Here is a 14,303-nt window from a genome sequence, read left to right as displayed (position 1 = left end):
CACATGGGAGACATCGGAATCCCCCCTAACCCAGAAGACAGGTAGGGAACACATCCCATCCAATGTATAACATTGCGGGAATGAGGGTACCTGGACATAGAGGGACTGCGGATCAGGTAAGATCCCTGGCTGGATTGCTGCTTTAGATATTGTGAAGCGGGGACATCCAGACACTGGTTATTTCTAGATCCGACATTTACTTACACACACACACACACACACGTAACAAGGACTAATTGTTGTATAATGTAATACAATAAATAAACTTATGTCAAAAATGAATGTTGTTCTTACTAGGAATTTATTACATTTATTTTATTTATATATTTTATTTTGGGGGCGGGACAGGGTGGCGAGTAGATTTTTTGGTTCGGCGAGTAGATTTTTGGGTGATTTGTCAAGCACTGCTCATAAATATGGGCCAGAAGAAAGGGGTTATCACTCTGAAACGTTAGTGTTGCCCCTCTTGACACTTTTGTGAATATTATGGTGTTATTTTTTCTTTTTCCTTTTTTTCCTCCCTTATTTTTCCCTATTTGTTTGTCCTTCCTGTTCACACACTCACAAACATGGGTTCCTTGATAATGAGAAGTTTATTGCATGGTATGATCATACACATTCAAAAGTCTATAAGACTCTCTGCCCGACGAGAGCCCGAGCAGGCTTTATATACACTTTAGATTCCTTTGTCTAAAATAGGTTACTAGGCAAAATATGATAACCACTCCTTAATTCTTAAACCAATCATCTTACAGATCATTAAAACTAGATTAAAACAGTTCTCTATAGAAACCAGGAACTTCTTATTACCAGGAATGTGGGCGTTACTTCAGGCACAGTCATAAATCTACTGTGAGCAAAACACATTCAAACCACACGCTCATTCTTACACTCAAAATGGAGACTGAAAACATAACAGACAAAATGGAAACAGAACATCGCCTTCAATCCTTCTCCAGAGACCCCCCCAGTCCATTTCAGTAATATATTAATTTCAACAGTATACTGATTTCAGCTGTTCATCAACAGTATTTCACTTTTATTCTCATATTTATGAGTAAAATATACTATTTTGAAGTATTTCTGACTTAAGTATTTCTGAGTGCGGCGTTGCTATTTGTTTCAATATATTACCCTTTTGGAGTTGGCGGGCACTCCTTGTCTCCCTGCACCTTATCTATATTAATCTATATTAATCCTATTGGGCGTTATTATCCATTTAGGTGGTGCTGTTTGTCTTATTTGTTATACAATTAAAAAAAGATGTTATTAATTAAAAGGAGAAACTAAAGCTTTATTTCAAAATAGTTTCAATATTTACCAGTACAAAGAACATTTTTGGTTTTCCAACAAGACCCCTGCACTTATCTCCAGTGAAATGGTACGTTAGTTCTTTTGAACCACCCAGATTAAATGTAGCGTCTTTCTCATCAACCAATACTACGCAAACAAAACAGCTTCTCTTACTGTGGTCCTCATTAGCAGCTGAAATGACAAACAAGAATGTGTTAGCAACATGAGCAACTATATAAATATACTGTATCATATAATATGATGCATTTGGTGCCTTAAATCAGTTCACTACCAGAGGGTCCTTCAAAGCAGCCACTAACAATGCTGCTAAGGATATTTCAGCAATGTGTAAGTGTAGCTCATGTGTAAGTGTAGCTCATGTGTAAGTGTAGCTCAGTGGCCTAGCATGTGCACAGGCAAATCCTATGTCTTCTCTCTCTGCCAATTTAAGCCCAAGTATCACTGTTAAAATCTCATAAATCCTTCACCTCTGTTAGATTAAAATACATTTAAAATGAAATAATCCTTATACAATTATTATTTTTTATTGCACTGTCGCAAATGTTTCACATTTCAAGTAGTAATAATAACTGTATCCTCCAACTGCTTAACAAAATTCTGACCCCAGCTATTCCCATCTAATGTAATTAGTCTCTTTGTTACAGCCTCCTCGTGTGTTCATTCTCATTTTAACTTTTTACTCATTGTTTGTGTCCCCTTCACATTGATCTCTTTCTTGACATTGCAACAGTGACTGTGCAAGAGGAGCAAGTAAAAAAAATGCTGCCAATCTTCATTTTCTGTTGCTGCTTTTTGCCTTATGCAGAGACGAAGTATGTAGCAGGGCACAGCAGAAGTGACATCCAAGATTGGATGTCATAATTGCTGTGCCCTGCTACATACTTCGTCTCTGGATTTCTACTACAACAGATTGCACGCTGTGGCTGCTGCTTGGATACTGGAAGCTGGCAGGTAACGGGCCATAGTGCCCTGATATAAGTCCTGTCAGCAGACTTAATCTGCGATATATATATTTATTACCTTGAGTTGGGACATATATTGGTGTGTCATTATTTGTGGATGTCAGGTGGACACCACTCTCCTCCTGCCTTTCTTGACTCTTTTTCTGCTATCTCGGAGGAGGATGTGTCACTGCTGATCTCCTCTTCTCCCTCTGCCACCTGCCCTCTTGATCCCATTCCTTCCCATCTCCTAAAACCTCTTGCTCCTTCTATAATCCCTACGCTCACACAGATTTTTTTAACTCTTCCCTCTACTCTGGTACCTTTCCATCCTCCTTCAAACATGCAACCGTTATACCATTACTAAAAAAACAGCAAGCTTGACCCTACCTGTCCTTATAACTATCGACTTGTCTCCCTCCTGCCTTTTGCCTCTAAACTCCTTGAACGTCTTGTATTCTCTCACTTGATCCACTTTCTCAACACCCATTCTCTCCTAGACCCTCTGCAATCTGGCTTCCGCACTGCTCACTCCACGGAAACAGCCCTCACTAAAATAACAGACGACCTCCATGCTGCCAAAGACAGAGGTCATTACACTCTGCTCATATTACTCAACCTCTCTGCAGCATTTGACACCATGGACCACCCTCTTCTCCTCCACATTCAACATACTCTTGGTATTCGTAACAAAGCTCTATCCTGGATCTCCTCTTACCTCTCCCATCGTACTTTCAGTGTCTCTTGCTAACACCTCCTCCTCCTCTATTGATCTCTCTGTAGGGGTATCCCAGGGCTCTGTCCTGGGACCCCTTCTCTTTTCACACACTCTCTAGGTGACCTAATCACATCTTTTGGGTTTAAATATCACCTCTATGCTGACGACACACATTTACCTTTCAACCCCTGACCTTACACCTGCTCTACAGACCAAAGTTTCTGAATGTCTCTCTGGAATATCATCCTGGATGGCAATCCGCCGACTGAAACTTAACATGGCAAAAACAGAGCTCCTCCATACGTCCTCCCAAACCTGGCCCAACTACCTCCTTCCTCATTACTGTTGGAAATATGATCATTCACCCAGTAGCCCAAGCACGCTGCCTAGGGGTCACACTTGATTCCTCTCTCACATTCTCCTCTCACATTCAAAACGTTTCTAAAACCTGTCGCTTTTCCCTCTGTAATATCACAAAGATACGCCCTTTCCTCTGTTGCTCGACTGCTAAAACTCTGACTCAGGCCGTTATTCTCTCCCGTCTCGATTACTGCAACCTCCTGCTGTCCGGCCTCCCTGCCTCTCACCTGTCTCCCCTACAATCTATCCTAAACGCTGCTGCCAGAATCACTCTACTCTTTCCTAAATCTGTCTCCGCATCTCCACTCCTGAAATCCCTCTCCTGGCTTCCGATCAAATTCCGCATCTCACACTCAATTCACCTCCTCACTTTTAAAGCTTTACACTCTTCTGCCCCTCCTTACATCTCAGCCCTAATTTCTCGCTATGCACCATCCCGACTCTTGCGTTCTTCTCAAGGATGTCTTCTTTCTACCCCCTTTGTATATAAAGCCCTCTCCCGCTTAAACCTTTTTCACTGACTGCCCCACACCTCTGGAATGCCCTTCCCCTCAATACCCGACTGGCACCCTCTCTATCCACCTTTAAGACCCACCTTAAGACACATTTGCTTAAAGAAGCATATGAATAGCACTGTGGATAATCCTGGACACATGAAACATAAAGCTTGACCCCCTGCAGACGCACTTACTAGAATTCCCTCCTACTGTCTCTATACATTCCCCTACCTACCAATTAGATTGTAAGCTCCTCGGAGCAGGGACTCCTCTTCCTTAATGTTACTTTTATGTCTGAAGCACTTATTCCAATGACCTGTTATTTATATTATTTGATATTTATATGATTACAACATGTATCACTACTGTGAAGCGCTATGTACATTTATGGCGCTATATAAATAAAGACATACAATACTAGGCACTTATCTCACCAAGGGTATGCTAATTATGTTTCATTTTTGTCTATCATCCTACTAACATCTGGACTGTTATATATAATTTATCCTCAAGTTCAATACAGAGCCTTATGTGATTTTTTTGAGCACCACTTCTCACACGCTACACTGTTTTTTCCTTATGTAGCCAGGTGCCCCCAGGGCTACTAATCTGCCCTGCCTAACACATAAGCCATGGTACCAGCGCAGGCAGTGTTAAGGTTAAATCCATGCTCCTTGCGGCAGAAGTAAACAACTCCCTTGAGTGGCAGGGAGGGGGGCCTACGGCCTTGGTACTGCCCTATCAGGGGCTCAGACCTAGGACCCTCCGCTGGGTACAAAAGGGGTTGTAGCCTAAATTTTGTTTGTCTGTGCAGAGTTGGAAGTGTGGAGCCAGGGCTCTGGTTCACCTTCCTTCCCCTCCCTCAGGAGAGTGGAATCAGCTACCCCATACACCACCAGGCAGTATGGGAGTCAAGGATAGACCTTTCGGGCCTCAAGCCCTGGGGGTTGAGTCCAGGGACCAAAGTAAAGAGTATGCTGTGAGGTGTGCTGTGTACTTGCTGCAATAAAGAACTGTTCCTGTTTTTATACTCCTGCCTGAGGCTGCAGTTTCTTCAGGGAGTGAGTGTTTTCCATAGGGGACTGCACCTATTCTAATAGACCCTGTGGGAATGGAGGCGCTGCAACACCGAGCAAGAATCTGTAAAGATCCCTAAATGCCTGTCCTGATTATCCCCACTACCACTGGCGGATGCTCAGAGCCTCCTGTGAGCCATACAGGTAGCACCAACACCAGGAAATCTATAAAAACAGGCTCAAGACGTTTGCCCAAGCATTTAATTAATGAACCACAACCTGTCCGGCATTTAATAACTACAGTATTGTATCATTTCCTTGTGTTTGGTCTCTTTTATAGCTTTAAATGTTTTCTTCTTTTTTCCTTTTTGTAACTGTGAAGTGCTTTGAGTCCCATTGGAGGAAAGCGCTATATAAAGTTATTATTAAGAAAACTTCCAGTTCATAAGACACTTTCCATTCCTTTCAAGTGCATTGGCCATTTTGTGGCTCCCAAAAATGTCTAATGGTGTAGCACCACTTAGTAAATACAGCTCCAAATGCCAAACGAGCAGACCCATATTTACTCAGCAATGCTCTGCCACAAGGAGACACCTTATTGCCCATTTCCATCCGTCTACACAGAACTTGGTTAACTGACACTGTCCACCTTTCTATGGTGTGATCATGTGTCTGCTGTTTCCGGAAAGCATGAAAGCTCATTATTATTGTGGTACTCAAATACAGAACCTAAAGGCAGACTCTCATTCTGCAAGCTATTGATTACAAAGAAGATTTTCAATCATTTGATAAAGCGGATTATAAATTGTGAAGTTATTAGAGCTTTGTGTCATAAAAAAACGACTCACCTTTCTTCAAACAAGGTTCTATGTAGTCTGTGTCTGTGGTTTCAATTTGCACTGTAAACCCCAAAGTTTCAAAGGTGAACTTGAGAGCTTCTAAATCCTTGTCTGTACTCTCTTCCCGAAGATTCCTCTCGTCTGGAATGGGAAAACACGGCATTTAGTGCTTCCGTGCAATCAATAGCACCAGCTTTGCCAGAAAACAGATAATAAATTTGTAGCAATCAATCTTGTTACTTATTTTTTTTGTGCCTGTATTTCATTGAGAAAAAAAAAAGGTATAAATACCTCCCTTGTTCTCGTCGTTATGTTCTACCCATTAGAAATGTCTTGTGCAGAACACTCCTATTGCTCTGTGCAATGTGAAGTGGAATTTGTGAGAACTAGTCTTCACCTTATGAGTTTCACTGCACCAATGCTGCCCATCTGGTAGATAGCCTGAGCTTTATTATAGCGAAGAGGGCAAACGTGTGTGTTTCTACTAGTATGTAACAGTGGTGAAATTCTAAGGAAGTGATTCAGCTCAATAAGACAATTTACTCTACTTGCCACTTGAGTAGTAGCAATGCAGCATAATATTGTTTTTAAAGGTGAATTAGTACCTATGCAATCTCCTTTTAATGACAACTGAGGTGTCGAGTCTGAGCCCCACTCCCTCTGCATAAGCATAATATGGGACATATTTACTAAGCCATAAGGCACCTTATAGTCCATTCAGGTGTCTTATGGCAGCGGTGCGCAAAGTGGGGGGCGCGACCCCCAGGGGGGGCGGGAGATTGTGCTGGGGGGGCGCGGGCAGTTGCAGAGGCCCCGCGCTCTTCCCCCAGGCATTTAAATTAAATGCCGGGGGATCGCGTGAGGCCCCTGCAACTGTTTACTTACCGGGATTCAGCCGTCTGTGTTGCGTCGCCATGGCAACGCGGCGTCAATAGACGCCGCGGCACCATGTGACTTGATGCTGCGTGGGCGTGTGACGTCATCTGACGCGAATGAAGGTAGGCAGGGGGGCGCGAGAGCCGGGGGCAGAGTGACAGGGGGGCGCAGCACAAAAAGTTTGCGCTCCCCTGTCTTATGGCATCCTAAGGCTTGGCACTGCTTGGTAAATGTCCCACTATGCTCAAGCTAATGTCATGCGAACATCAATAATCACATTTGTTTAGGCAAAAATATACATATATACAGCCAAGCAGACGTATAACCAAACTTCGAAAGGCAATTAACGAACATTTTGTAAAATACGTGTTGCTCCAGTGCAGTTGTTTGTACCGAAAATAGCACGTATTGACAGAATATGATATATTGAATCTAAAAGCCGCAATCTTGCCTAATAAAAATGTACATTTTCTTATACAGTGCTAGCAGCTAGCACTGTTATACTGCACATATACATATATGTACTGTACATATAGAAAAATGTACAGATACAATGAGTTGTATACATATACATATTTTTTTCCATTTTATAGCACCAACCAGGTATGTTTTTCAAGTCCGATTGTGCCATGACTATTTCCTACAGTATATTTGATTCTGAGTTTTTTGCACAACATGAGTGAAGAAATTATATGTCTATGAATGATACAGAAATGCAAAATGCCACTGAAAAACGTTTCACTTTATTAGCATATGTGTTGCATGGAACTTGTCTATTACATTTTGCACATTTAATGAAAATCATTCACGGACATTGGATCACACAGAACATGTCATGGTTTTGAAAAAAAAAAGAAGCAGCATGAATGACTGACTCAGGTCCACATTCACTGAGGGGTGCCAAGCTTCAGCACAACCAAACTGCCATACAAATATCATCAAATAAAAAAGATCATTACTTGCGAGCACATTCGCATGCCTCAGACAGGTCTGCATCCCTGCCTTTCCCCATTATCTCTTAGCACACAGTGCTTCCACTGCAGCTAGGGATTCTGGGAAATGGCATGCAAATGAGCTCAGTGTGTCACTCTTTACTTCATATCCATTTTAACATGGTCCCCTATAAGCTTATGCCTACCGTATTACACAGCTTTCCAGATAAACTGGTTTCGAAATGTCATCTTTTTCTGACTGGTACATTAAAGTGGTCAATAACTGTATAAATAAGCACAGAAACCTAAAAAAAATAAGAAACCTTAACACTTACATCTGCAGTGACTGATTTTTGTATCAATTATTAGGCAAAGGCCTGTTTCTGCATAATCCATTTTATAGTTAAATGTGTTAACCTTTGCTGGTTTTATTATCACTGGCACTGAATCAGTAGCTGAAGTTTTCGTCCTGGATTGAACAAAAAAAAAGGATCAGATATATAAATGCCCCCATATATTGACTGTGTACTTGTAGAAGAACTTCAAATGTTTTTAATGTTGTTCATAAGTTTATGCATCATATCTGAACATAATAAATAAGAACAGCTAAGACTAGAGTGCAAATAGAGAATAAAAAGCCTGTATGTCAGACGTCACATAATGACACAAGTCTGTTCTCTTTCCTCAAACAGTACTTAATGCTTAAACAGCAGATGTATTTATTTTTACAAGATAATGACTTAATAAATCTAAACACTATACACATAGAAGAGGAGCAGTCATTGCATAAAAAATAAAAAAACACACAAGAAGTGGAAAGAGGGAACCAATGTACAGTATCTGTCTTTTGCCCAACCTTTCCTCCCTTGTTCTACTGACAGGTACACAAATTGTAAAAATAAAGGACATTCACAATATAGCCTCGACTTTGAACACCAGATCGTGGTGGTTTAAATTTACTGTACTGCAGAGGAGGAACTGGATATTTTTGCACCTGGGGCAATTCCACATACTGCGTCCTCCCAATTTATAGAACCAAGGTACCGTTGGGCCCCAGGTTGTTCAGTGGAGGGGGGGAGCATATTCACTTCCCCTCCTGTATGTGGTCCGCCCCCTCTCCCTCTATCCCTCCCTCTTTTTCCCCTCTCCCTCCCCTCTAATCTCCCTCCCATCCATCCCATCTCTCCTCCCCCATCCATCGATCCTCCCCCCCATCCATTCATCCTCCCCCCCATCCATCCATCCTCCTCCCCCATCCATTCTCGCATCCACTCACCCCCATCCATTCTCACATCCACTCACCCCCATCCTCCCCCATCCATCCTCCCATCTCAACCCCCCCGCATACTGACAAAGCACACTGACAACATACACAGCATACTTACACACTAGTCCCTCTGCAGTGTTGCTGACTTGCTGTGCAAAAAAACGGGTAAACACAGTTTAACCCACGCAGGGCTCTAGAAGAGAAAGATAACTGCAGTTGCAAGCAGATGTATAATAAACCACGGTCACTTCAAATAATTTGATGATATATAATTTATCTAGCAGTCTCTCCCAGCTCCTCTGTCGGAGGAAAAAGTGATGCACAGCCGTCAGAATGAAAACGCTGAAGGAGGCTAAGCTGGTGATTAGTTCAACTTTATTTGAGTGCAGTGCTGACGGATCTTCTTCTGACGCGTTTCAGCCCATGAGGCCTTTGTCAAAGAATGAGGGGGGAGGGGGGGAGCGGGGGAGGGGGGGGAAGAGAATAAATAATAAGTAAATCAGTCATGAAGGAAATGTTGTAATTCCCATTCGATATTTAAATCATATGGTTGCAAGGTATTAAGGGAGAAGATCCACTGCATCTCTTTTTTGTTCAAATGGTTAAGTCTATTGCCACCCCTAATGTGGGGCGCAACGTGTTCGATGCCAAAAATTCTGACATTTTTGAGCCCATCTGACGGGCATTGAATGAAATGTTTAGATAGTGGGTGAAAGATGTCTTGTTTGATAATTAATCTAATATGTTCAGAAATTCTGATGCGTAGTGGTCATATCTGTTTCTGGTCTCAATTTTAATGTGTTTTTAATTGGTTGTGTTACATTTGCACGGGTCATCCCACGCCTGTGGTTCATTAGCTGATTAGCTGCTCCACAGGTGCTTGGGTTTGACCGTGCTATTTAATGTAGTTCACCATGACTGACGGATCATTCTTTGACAAAGGCCTCATGGGCTGAAACGCGTCAGAAGAAGATCCGTCAGGGGGCGTGTCGATGACGTCGACCGAGACGGAAGGGTAAGAGGAGAGCTCCTGAGACCCTAATGCTGCAAACGAATTAAATATAGATTTACCCCGACTTTCCCGACCGCAAAATATATGCAGCAAACCTCTAACCACTCAGGCATGTCCCATAAGACAAAAACCCAGCCCGGGCAGAGCGTTACAAAGTATTTCCCCGCGGCGAAACAGAGCTCCGACTCGGGCTTGAAAAAACAAGATGGCGCCTCCCCGCCTGGCGCACGTGGAGCAAAGTCGCCGGCAACGGAGTGGGACCGGCAGCAAGAAATGCCGCCCACGGAGGAAGGAATAACAAAGGCCTTCCTAGAGGAGTTGCATAATAAACTTTACCGATCCCTACAGTCCAACCTGCGCGAAGCGGTGGACGAGTTAAAACAGGACATACAAGGCCTAACAAAAAGAACCGTAGCACTGGAGACCAAATTAGAGGAGGCCCTCAAACATCAAGAGGCCGCGGACAAAGAAATTAATCGGCTGGGTGCAGAGGTGCGCGCCCTACAAGACGACATCGAGGATCAAGAGAACCGCGACCGCCGCCAAAACCTCAGAATAAGAGGGGTGCCGGAAGCGGTTCTCCCAGGCCAGCTCAGAGAATACCTCAGAGACTTCTTCACCACAGTCTGCGAGGATCTGGAGGAAAGAGACCTCGAGATCGACAGGGCCCACCGTGCGCTGGGCCCGCGATCGGATGACCCCAACCGGAGAAGGGATGTGGTCGTCCGAATGCACAGATACTCGACTAAGGAGAAGATAATTAGTGCCTGCTGGGAGAAGGACTCGGTCTGTTTCAGAGACGAACCCATACAAGTCTATAGTGACTTGTCTAAGAAAACGATCGACCGCCGCAAAGAACTGAAGCCACTGACTCTCTTACTAAGAGAAAATGGAATAAAGTATAAATGGGGGTTTCCCTTCAGATTGGTAATACCACATAAAGGGAAATACTTTATCACCCGTTACCCGGAAGACATACCTCAGGTAGTGCGAGCTCTGGGACTGACCCCCCCTGCATCCTGGCCCGTGGAGGAACGCGGCCCTCAGAGACAGGAGCCTGAAGATCCCCCGACGAGAGCCTCTCAGCGTCTAGCGGGGCAAAGGCAACCAAAACAAAGATAACTCAGCCGTGATGCAGAGCCCCAGGCGAGCCGGAGCAGTCAGAAGATTGCGGCAGCCCGTCGAGGCGAGATCCCACCCGCGGCTGGATCAAAGACCTTACCAGCCCTTGGTAAGATCCCCTCCGAAGGAAGATCCTTTACTGATACTCACCCAGACCGGTCCCGACTGGCCACGCAAGCGGGAAGAGGAGACATCGACTGCCTTCAACGCCGGATCAAGAGCGGAGTCTCGCGAGGCTACATCATCCCCCCGTGACACGGCCTGGATTCTGCTTTCCTCCGGCAAAGCGGAAGCGGAGGACCCCCTCCAGACGGAGCGAAACAACCCTCCGACCAGGACGTTGACCACCGGACAGGGTCTATACAAGGTCCCAGGGGTGATTTGAGGCAGTTGCCTCTCCCCCGAGTTTTGAACACCTCCCCTGATGAAAGACCTGCTCCAGAAGGGTCTGTGGCATAAAGTTTAAGTTGTACATAGTTAGAATATGTGTGCTGTTAGTTAATATAGCTACAAGTTAATGGTAACACTGTAATAGCTATATAGACTGAGGCTCCAGAGGGGAAAATGATTATCACCCCCCCCCCCTGCAATGCGGCCATTTACCCAGATAACCTGCCCCTCTCCTCATCCCAGCCCTCCCTTCCCTATACCCCCCTCCCTGCCTCCCCCTCTCCTTCCCTCCCCTCTTCCCCCACCCTTCCCCCCCCCTCTTCCCCCACCCTTCCCCCCCCTCTTCCCCCACCCTTCCCCCCCCTCTTCCCCCACCCTTCCCCCCCCTCTTCCCCCACCCTTCCCCCCCCTCTCCCCCCACCCTTCCCCCCCCTCTTCCCCCACCCTTCCCCCCCCTCCCCCCTTTCCCTTCCCCCCCCTCCCCCCTTTCCCTTCCCCCCCCCTCCCCCCTTTCCCTTCCCCCCCCTCCCCCCTTTCCCTTCCCCCCCCTCCCCCCTTTCCCTTCCCCCCCTCCCCCCTTTCCCTTCCCCCCCCCTCCCCCCTTTCCCTTCCCCCCCCCTCCCCCCTTTCCCTTCCCCCCCCCTCCCCCCTTTCCCTTCCCCCCCCTCCCCCCTTTCCCTTCCCCCCCCTCCCCCCTTTCCCTTCCCCTCCCCCCTCCCCCCTCCCCTCCCCCCTCCCCTCCCCCCCCTCTCCCATTGTCCCTCCCCTTTCCCACTGCCCCTTGCTTACTCCAATGAATAGACCAGGATATCCAAAGGTAGCAAAGAAATTCTGATCATAGAATGTAGACTGTATATCTATATGAGGAGGTAATTGATGAAAAAGCAAATGATTGTATAAACCACTTAAATCAAAAGATGTCTAAATGTATGTGTTACAACCCTGTATACCTATAAGTCCCCCCCCACCCACCCTTCCCCCCCCCCTTCCATCCCCCCCCTCTTCCCCCTTTCCCTCCTTCCCCTCACCTCCCCTCCCCCTCCTTACCCCCACCCCCAGTCAAGGTTATTGTAAATCCCAAGACTCCCATAGGTACCAGAGAAACTCGGATCTCCCACTGAATGTTGCCCCTTCCCACAAGGCAGTGATTAATGTAATGACATATTGCCATGCAGTTTATAGGAAACATGATGACTTCATGGTGTAAGAACCACCTTCCTGTACCCCTTGTTACACTTTGATACTCCCCGCCTTTCCCCCCCCCCTCTCCCTATATCCCTCCCCCCACCCCCCCCTCCACTCCCCCCCCACTCTCTTTTCCCCGTCCATCCTCCCCCTTTCCTCCTCCTCCCCCCCCCTCCCCCTTCCTTCCCCCCTTCCCGCCCCCCCCCTCCCACACCCCCCCCTCCTCCCCCCCTTTTCCCCCCAGATACAGAACTACCCAGGAATACAACTCACACCCGCTGAGATTAGAATATGCCCACTAGGCCAAATAAGGGGAATAAAAATAACACCTCGCTAACCTAGTCTAGCCTATAATAAACAGAAAGGGTACCCAAAGTCAGGAGGCCCTTTCAAGATTGAATAGAAGTAATCAAAATTAAAAGATCAAAGCAGATTTCAGGCCCCAACACCTGACAACCAACTTTCCCTCTCCACATACCCCCCAAATTGGCCCCGACCACCCCTTACCCCTTCCCACCAAATAGAGGCAAGTCTCACTCTCATGACTCCCCCCTCATCATAGGGAAAACAAGAGGGAATAGTGGGTAATACACGGATCTATAGGGTCCCTTCCTCGCCCATTCCGGTCAGTTATCGCCACCGGACCCACCCCCTAAGGGTGCTTTACCCGACAAACCGACTGCCCGTTAGGTCGGTCTTGTTCCTTTAAGAACAGAACAAGGTCTATTTTCCTCTCTTTCTGTTACCTGCTGAAACTATCCCAGCAGGCCCCCTCCCCCCCCCCCCTCACACCCTGGTTAACCAAGGCCCACAAAAAACGAGAGTACCATCTAGTTACGCACATAGCCACTGGTCCTTGTAAGGATAAGCAGGACCTAAAAAGTTGAGATAGAGAAGGGTGACAATGGCCAAACAAGGACCAATTAAATTAGTATCGCTCAATGTAAAGGGACTACAGAATAATAAGAAAAGAAGGCTAGCTCTTCAAGAATTAAAAAAGCTCAATGGTGATATTGTCTTTCTCCAGGAGACGCACTTCACTGCGCAGGAGCCGCCTAAAACATTTCAAAACACGTATCCTATGAGTTACTACTCATCATTTAGTAGTAAAAAAAGGGGAGTAGCTATATTGATTAGACAAGGCACCCCCTTCAATTTAACAAAAGTCACAACAGACCCAGAGGGTAGATTCGTGGTGGTGTATGGATCGCTGGCGGGGTCCGCGATCGCCCTGATCAACCTCTACGCCCCCAACGAAAATCAGACGGATTTCCTAAGAAAAGTATTAGAAGAGACTGACCCGGATTATTTGTCCTCTTTGTTAATAGGAGGTGATTTAAATATGGTACTCAACCCGACAGAGGACAAATCGACCACACTGGGTCGGCCACCCCCGCCCCAAGCAATAAGATTGGGGAAAAATTTCAGGGACATTATAAAGGATTTCTCCCTAGTAGATATTTGGAGAGCACAACACCAGGGACAAAGAGACTATACTTTTTTCTCGGCCCCTCACCAGACCTATTCTCGGATTGACTGTTTTCTTGCCACCAAGAATGTACTAGAGGCAACAACCGACACAGACATAGGTCCAATCACTTGGTCAGACCACGCACCAATTTCTTTATTTCTCACGGCCCCATTTATAAAAACATACACATATAATTGGAGACTAAACGATTCTCTTCTAAACAATAAAGAGACAGAAAAAGAAGTCAAAAGAGCCCTCAAGAATTACTTTAGACTAAACTTAGGCACGGTAGACTCCCCAGCTATCCTGTGGGAAGCCCACAAAGCGGCTATTAGAGGCCAACTTATCTCGATAGCATCATAT

The 14,303-nt window shown here is 45.7% G+C and overlaps 1 protein-coding gene across 2 annotated transcripts in view; it reads right to left on the bottom strand.

Annotated features, from left to right (window-relative positions):
• Positions 1-14,303, bottom strand: part of LOC142471168 (caspase-3-like) — a 36,974-nt gene that overhangs the window by 7,670 nt on the left and 15,001 nt on the right. The window contains exons 3-6 of one of the 2 annotated variants that reach the window (XM_075577959.1): positions 8,879-8,953; positions 7,829-7,962; positions 5,695-5,826; positions 1,322-1,485 (exon numbers count right to left, since the gene is read on the bottom strand). In XM_075577959.1, the coding sequence (XP_075434074.1) occupies positions 1,322-1,485; positions 5,695-5,826; positions 7,829-7,962; positions 8,879-8,953 (505 nt within the window). The remainder of the gene's footprint in view (positions 1-1,321; positions 1,486-5,694; positions 5,827-7,828; positions 7,963-8,878; positions 8,954-14,303) is intronic. The other variant, XM_075577966.1, reaches the window with a different exon arrangement.

This window comes from Ascaphus truei, chromosome 1 (assembly GCF_040206685.1).
Source record: "Ascaphus truei isolate aAscTru1 chromosome 1, aAscTru1.hap1, whole genome shotgun sequence".
NCBI classification, from domain to species: Eukaryota; Metazoa; Chordata; class Amphibia; order Anura; family Ascaphidae; genus Ascaphus; species Ascaphus truei.
Note: the sequence above shows the minus strand (reverse complement) of the source record. Positions and strands in the feature narration are given on the sequence as shown.